Genomic DNA, 7,982 nt, shown 5'->3' with positions numbered 1-7,982 from the left:
CCCCTCCCATCCCACCCGATGTCTCCCCCACAAACAAAACTACCAAACAAATTTACAAGACAAACTAACAAAGAAATAAATAAATAAAAAAGAAAAGTTAATAAACAATAAAAAATAAAATAATAATAATAACAATCATAATAGTAACAATGTATATGTATAATAGTTTAAAAAAAATAAAAATAAAAAAATTGAAGAAAAGAAGTATAAATCTTTTATCCAAAATCACATTATCAGCATGAGCACATATATAAAGCAGTTAGAAAAATACGTATCTTAGTCTAATGATGTACAATTCAAAATGTAAATTTGACCTTCTCTAGCTTCAAAAATGTCATCAGGTCTTTAAGCCAGGAATCTTTTGAAGGTGGTAAAGGGTCTTTCCACTGTAAAAGAATTCGACGGCGAGCTATCGAAGATGAAAAAGAGATTACATTTTTCTGTATTGAGTTCAATTTAATCCTAATTCCTGGAGTGCCAAAAATGGCTATCTCTGGTGATGGTTCAACGTTCAACCCCAGTACTTCTGTTAGAAATGTAAAAAAAAAATCTCCAATAATAACAATAATATATTGTAAATATATGACAACTGTCCTTTTAGTAGCCGAGAAGTCATATTAAAAAAATCAATGCCAGAGGCTGCTGGAATATGTGGGAAAGCTGAAGTGTTATGCTTAACAAAGTTACGGATTTGGAAGTAACCATACATATCCGAACTCTGGAGGTTAAACAAGGAGGAAAGTTAGCAAATATACCGTCTACATAGAGGTCACACAGGGAAGACAATCCTAACTTAACTTACACCATTTAGAAAATCTTGGATCAGTTCTGGCAGGTTGAAACAGGTGATTATTACATAGAGGTGAAGCATACTTTTAAAGGGATAGTTCAACATTTAGTCAAAGTGGCCCATTGCCATAATCCCTATAGTCATAGCAGTAGGTTTGTTACCTTTAATTGTCGGTGCAAGCTGTTTTTAGAACGGCGGAGCAGAGCCGTGAGCTGCTCAGAGCTACACTACGGAGGCTCATTATGGGATTTCTTGGTTTCCCTCATCAAACTCATCAAATACACAATCCAACAACTCCACAACGCTCTGGTGGACAAGTTGTGAGCTGCACATTCACCACGCTATGAGATAATAACACAACGTTACCACACAGAGTTGTTTTAGAGGGAAATTCATGCAAAACCACTGATGCACGTTGCCTTCAGGGACAGTTTTTCATCAACAGTCTCTGTATTTCCCTCTAAAACAACTCTGTGTGGTAACGTTGTGTTATTATCTCATAGCGTGGTGAATGTGCAGCTCACAACTTGTCCACCAGAGCGTTGTGGAGTTGTTGGATTGTGTATTTGATGAGTTTGATGAGGGAATGGGCCACTTTGCCAAAATGTTGAACTCTCCCTTTAATACTGATGCTACCCCTGGTGTGTGTGTGTGTGTGTCTATGTGTGTGTCTTCCAGCTGCCTCTCTGTCGGCTCAGGAAGCTCATGCTGAGCCTCCTCTGCTCCTCCTCCTCCTCCTCCTCCACCGGCTGCTGCGACAGGTTGTTGGTCTGCGCGACGGCGTCCAGCCTCAGTCCCCGGTGCAGACACACGGAGAACTGGGACAGCAGCGTCACCAGGATGGACTTCATCATCACCATGGCGATGTGCTTCCCCACGCAGGACCGAGGGCCCGAGCCGAACGGCTGGAAGTAACGACGGGGAGCCTGGAGGAGCAGAGGGCAGAGGTCAGAGGTTTAGTTTAGTTTTTTATTTGTACATTATAAAACCTGTATAAACAATGAAAATAGTCAAATTAAACATTGTGCAGGAGAGGTAGAAGCCAAAAAAGGCTTATAAAAATACCTCCCCTATGAAACAACAACAACAACAACAACAGTGGTGGTCTTCAGAGTACACTGCAAAAACTCAAAATCTTACCAATAATATTTGTCTCATTTCCAGTCAAAACAAATCTCATTCTACTTAAAATAAGACTCATCACATAAAAAGCAGCTTGTTTTTAGACACTTTTTACTTCTTTCAAGCAGATTTTCACTTGAAATAAGTAGAAAAATCTGATAGTGGAGCAAGTTTTTCTTCCTTATTACAAGCACAAAAAACTTGCTTTCACTGGCAGATTTTTCTACTTATTTCAAGTGAAAATACGTTTGAAACAAGTGAAAATGATCTAAAAACAAGTTAATTTTTAGGTGATGAGTCTTATTTTAAGTGAAAATAGTTTAGTTTTGACTAGAAATGAGACATTTTGACAAGAAATAAGACAAATATTCTTGGAAAGATTTTGAGTTTTTGCAGTGTAGGAAGACAACAGAAATTCACAACATAAAAAAAGGTCAGACAGGTGTTGGACTGTTCAGACTGTCACAACTTTAAACAACTGTTTATATAATTTAACTTAAAAATCATCTGTGGTGGGAAAGCTTTGCCAAATTTCTTTAAAAGTTGATTTATTCACATTTTAGATCAATAATTTTACTATTTCATACGACGGAGTATTAGGGCCACATTGAGAAAAACAAAACAAAACACAGACTTCGAGAATAAAGTCGTAAATTTACGAGAATAAAGTCGTACATTTACGAGCATAAAGTCGTACATTTACGAGAATAAAGTCATACATTTACGAGAATAAAGTCATACATTTCCTATAGGAAAAAAGTCATAACATTACGAGAATAAAGTCGTACATTTACGAGAATAAAGTCGTACATTTCCTATGTGAAAAAAAGTCCTAACATTACGAGAATAAAGTCGTAAATTTCCTACGTGAAAAAAAGTCCTAACATTACGAGAATAAAGTTGTAAATTTACGAGAATAAAGTTGTAAATTTACGAGAATAAAGTCATACATTTCCTACGGGAAAAAAAGTCATATAATTACGAGAATAAAGTCGTACATTTACGAGAATAAAGTCGTAAATTTATGAGAATAAAGCCATACATTTTTGAGAATAATGTTGTAAATTTACGAGAATAAAGTCATACATTTCATATGAGAAAAAAGTCATAACATTACGAGAATAAAGTCGTACATTTACGAGAATAAAGTCGTAAATTTACGAGAATAAGACGTACATTTACGAGAATAAAGTCGTACATTTCCTACGGGAAAAAGTCATAACATTATGAGAATAAAGTCGTACATTTACGAGAATAAAGTCGTAGATTTACGAGAATAAAGTCGTAGATTTACGAGAATAAAGTCATAAATTTACGAGAATAAAGTCGTAGATTTACGAGAATAAAGTCGGACATTTCCTACAGGAAAAAAGTCATAACATTACGAGAATAAAGTCGTAAATTTACGACTTTATTCTCGAAGTCTGTGTTTTGTTTGTTTTCTCAATGTGGCCCTAATACTCCTTTATTCTCGTAATGTTATGACTTTTTCCTCGTAGGAGAAATGTACGACTTTTTTCTCGTAAATGTATGACTTTATTCTCAAAGTCTGTGTTTTGTTTTGTTTTCTCAATGTGGCCCTAATACTCCGTCGTAATTTCATCGTTTTGTAGAAGAAAAAGCAAAAAGCAAACTCACATTTTTTTCAAAGTTTTCCAAACTGAACTGGTCGGGTTTGCAGAAGAACTCGGTGCGGTGCATGCGCCCCGTGTTGAGGATGATGTTTGTGCCCTTCGGGACCCTGTAGCCGTCGATGATGTCATCAGAGAGCGCCCGGCGCATGGTGAAGTCGACCACCGGGTGGAAGCGCAGACACTCGTTGATGAAGCTCTCCATCACCTGCAGCTTCTGCAGGTCGGCGTTCTGCAGCGGCTGCTCACCTGCAGAGAGAGAGACGGAGAGGAAGAACACACCTGGCAGTTTATTAAAGGGACAGTCTGTTATCGACACACACACAACAACAGTATAACCTTAATTAAAGTTAATAAGTTAATGAACAGTCTGATAAACCTTTGCTTTATCCTTAGGAAATACAACACTGCAAAAACTCAAGAATATTTGTCTTATTTCTTGTCAAAATGCCTCATTTCTACTCAATATTTATCTCTTTCCACTTAAAATAAGACTCATCACCTAAAAAATTAACTTGTTTTTAGACCATCATCACAAATTTTCACTTGAAATAAAGTCGAAAAATCAGCCAGTGAAACCAAGTTTTTGTAATAAGAAAGAAAAACTTGCTCCACTAAGTGAAAATCTGCTTGAAAGAAGTAAAAAGTGTCTAAAAACAAGCTACTTTTTAATGTGATGAGTCTTATTTTTTAGTAGAATTTGATTTGTTTTGACTAGAAATGAGACATTTTGACAAGAAATAAGACAAATATTCTTCTTTTTGCAGTGCATGTTGTTGTCAGTTTCTCACCTACGACGGTGTCGATCTCCTGCAGCAGCTGCAGCTCCACATCTGGATTCTGTTTGAGCAGCAGCAGCATGAAGAAGAGGCTGACGGACAGCGTGTCCGGGGCCGCGATCACCATCTCCAACACACACTGTACCACGTCGTCGGCCGACAGCTCGCCGTGGTTCTGCAGACACACACACACACACACACACACCGGTCAGACTGTTTGACAGCTGTGAATCTGGCAAAATGCCAAACTTTTGTGCCGCGTACGGATGTTCCCATGAAAGAAATGCCAAAACGAAGAGATATGGAATAACTTTTCTCAAGTAATAAGTTGTTTTATATTATAGCCTATCAGATTATTTTAAGTGAAAATGTGTTTGAAAGAAGTAAAAAGTGTCTAGAAACAAGCTGCTTTTTAATGTGACGAGTCTTATTAGTGTGACTGCTGAAGCAGTCACACTATTGTTCTTCTGTTTGGCCATTTTCTTCCGCCTTTTTACGGTCTTCTTCTAGTCCTTCATACTTTGTGCTATTTCAACAATTCATATATCAAAACGTGCAGCTTTTTCAGGACAATATTGCTATTATTTTTCTCTTTTATACTATTTATACTTTTTCAAATATTTAACTTTTTAGATGTTGGCAGTGTGCAGATCATTAACAGACAACATTTCTTCACAACTCCACTGTAGTGTAGGGGTTAGGGTGGCTGCTTGCCAACCCTAAGATCACTGGTTCGAATCCAAGGGAAGAACTCTTGTTATGTTATGTTGAATTCTGCTCTCCTCCCCCGCCTTCAATTGGTTACAGGTGTTTGTTATCTCCCTGATTACTCATACCAGTTTGCAGCACATCATCACATTACAATGAATGACAACAGTCTTGAAAGCAGTGTGCTCTCTGTAGCCGAGTGGCAGAGTAAAGATTTAGTGATCATATGGTCATGGGTTCGATTCCTGCCTTAGTCATTTCACATCATTGCTTGACTTTTGATTCCAATTATTCAGCTGTCATTGGACAGTCTTTGATTCCTCATAGTATAAAGCTCATTGTATCAAAGGTTTTCTTTACCCCTTAAATACTGTCTCTGTCTGTAGCCTAGTGTATAGCTTGCTGGTCTGGAGACCTGAAGGTTGCTGGTTCAAATCTTGCCTCAACAACAATTATAGTGAATTATTTTCCCAGTTGTCCTCTGTTGACTTCTGATAACTTGCTTCATGTTGAAACTGCTGCTCTCAGCCTGAAATTCACAGAAATTTTCATTCTAAGTCATTCAAGCTTGACTCTCAAGCTTTCTTGATGTTGACAGTGTGCAGATCATTAACAGACAACAGTCTCTGCAACTGTGTGTGCACTGTGGCCTAGAGGCAGAGTGAAAGTCTAATGACCATGAGGTTGTGGGTTCGATTCCGACCTTGGTCAAACATTTGTATGGTGATCACTGCTTGCACTATTTGCTAATTCTGCAACAGCGTTCAGTTGCTATCAGCAGTCACACCATTTCCATTCTTGGAAATGCTTTTTCTAGTTTTTAGTATAATTAGATTTGTTTTGACTAGAAATTACATTTTGACTAAAAATAAGACAAATACTCTTGGTAAGATATTTGATTTTTTGCAGTGTAGTAGTTGTGAGTTTGTGGTTGCCATGGTGATGAGGCCGACGAGTGAGTGTAAACCACTGTAGGCTACCTATATAATTGTGCTAGACCATATTAAATCAGTTTAATGGCACTGACATTAACCCTAACTGCTAACCTGAGTTACGTAGCTGAGTTGTAGTATTTATATTAAAACAAACGGCTTGAAAATCGGTTGAAAATTCAGTGATAGACCTCTGCCTCTGTACAGGGCCGGCCCAAGCCACCATGGGGCCCTCCAGTGTTTCTCTAAGGATTGACAATTTTTTTTTAAAGTTACCTGCCTTTTGGCCCCCCCCCCCCCAATAGTCACGGGGCCCCAAGCAGGTGCTTAGTTCGCTTATGCCTTGGGCCAGCTCTGCCTCTGTAGACTAAGTAAAAGTTAGACACCTCCTTCTCAAGATGGCGGCGGCGGCGACAATCCAATCTATGTGTACACTGCAAAAAATCTAATATCTTACCAAGAATATTTGTCTTATTTTTAGTCAAAATGTCATTTCTAGTCAAAACAAAATCTAATTATACTTAAAATAAGACTCATCACATTAAAAAGTAGCTTGTTTTAAGACACTTTTTACTTCTTTCAAGCAGATTTTCACTTGAAATAAGTAGAAAAATCTGATAGTGGAGCAAGTTTTTCTTCCTAATTACAAGCACAAAGAACCTGCTTTCACTGGCAGATTTTTCTACTTATTTCAAGTGAAAATGTGTTTGAAACAAGTGAAAATTATCTAAAAACAAGTTAATTTTTAGGTGATGAGTCTCATTTTCAGTGGAAAGGGGTTGATTTGACTAGAAATGAGACATTTTGACAAGAAATAAGACAAATATTCTTGGAAAGATTTTGAGTTTTTGCAGTGTAGATATCTATGCATGTTGAGTGTTTGACCGTCAGAGAGTTTGTGACATCACAGTGTGACCCTCAGACTCACCTGAGCGAATATGAGCTGAGTGGTGAAGTTGATGTGGTCCAGTTTCTCCGCCTGCTCCACCTCTCTCCTCTTCTGCTGCACCAGGCTGCGGATGGCATCCTGCAGCTCCCGACTGACATACAACACAACACACAACACAACACACACAACACACAGTTACAAAACCTTACAGCAGGCTGATGCAGGAAGAAGCTCGACAACTGTACATGATGTGCTGCTCAGAGCTACGCCACGGAGGCTCATTATGGGATTTCTTGGTTTCCCTCATCAAACTCATCAAATACACAATCCAACAACTCCACAACGCTCTGGTGGACAAGTTGTGAGCTGCACATTCACCACGCTATGAGATAATAACACAACGTTACCAGACAGAGTTGTTTTAGAGGGAAATACAGAGACTGTTGATGAAAAACTGTCCCTGAAGGCAACGTGCATCAGCGGTTTTGCATGAATTTACGAAATATCATCGTCAACGAACCTTTATCACGAGACGGGACGAAACATTAACGGTGATCATGTGACAATAACTGTAATAAAATGTATAATGCAATATTGTTGACGAATAAAAACGAGACTAAATGTGGTTTACAAAACAAAAACTCTGCAAAACTGTCAACATTTTAGTTGTTTTAGAGGGAAATACAGAGACTGTTGATGAAAAACTGCCCCTGAAGGCAACGTGCATCAGAGGTTTTACATGAATTTCCCTCTAAAACAACTCTGTGTGGTAACGTTGTGTTATTATCTCATAGCGTGGTGAATGTGCAGGTCACAACTTGTCCACCAGAGCGTTGTGGAGTTGTTGGATTGTGTATTTGATGAGTTTGATGAGGGAAACCAAGAAATCCCATAATGAGCCTCCGTAGCGTAGCTCTGAGCAGCTCACGGCTCTGCTCCGCCGTTCTAAAAACAGCTTGCACCGACAATTAAAGGTAACGAACCTGCTGCTATGACTATAGGGATTATGGTGATGGGCCAATTTGACAAAAATGTTGAACTATCCCTTTAAAGTGAACTCACGCTGCCATCGTGTGTTTCTGACGAATCCAGTCCAACTTGAAGTAGACGTCCGGTTTGATCAGGACACTC

General features: G+C 38.5%; 1 protein-coding gene across 1 annotated transcript in view; it reads right to left on the bottom strand.

Annotated features, from left to right (window-relative positions):
- Positions 1–1,449: 1,449 nt before the first annotated feature.
- The window catches only part of cyp19a1a (cytochrome P450, family 19, subfamily A, polypeptide 1a), a gene marked incomplete at both ends in the record, with an annotated part of 14,257 nt that continues 7,724 nt past the window's right edge, over positions 1,450–7,982 (bottom strand). The window contains 5 exons of the mRNA XM_083995300.1: positions 1,450–1,716; positions 3,551–3,792; positions 4,335–4,497; positions 6,891–7,002; positions 7,914–7,982. The exon at positions 7,914–7,982 is cut by the window's right edge and continues 46 nt beyond it. Coding sequence (XP_083851426.1) covers positions 1,450–1,716; positions 3,551–3,792; positions 4,335–4,497; positions 6,891–7,002; positions 7,914–7,982 — 853 coding nt within the window. The remainder of the gene's footprint in view (positions 1,717–3,550; positions 3,793–4,334; positions 4,498–6,890; positions 7,003–7,913) is intronic.

Source organism: Trachurus trachurus (assembly GCF_905171665.1).
Source record: "Trachurus trachurus genome assembly, chromosome: 3".
Taxonomy (NCBI): domain Eukaryota; kingdom Metazoa; phylum Chordata; class Actinopteri; order Carangiformes; family Carangidae; genus Trachurus; species Trachurus trachurus.
This window is presented reverse-complemented; position numbering and strand designations above follow the sequence as displayed.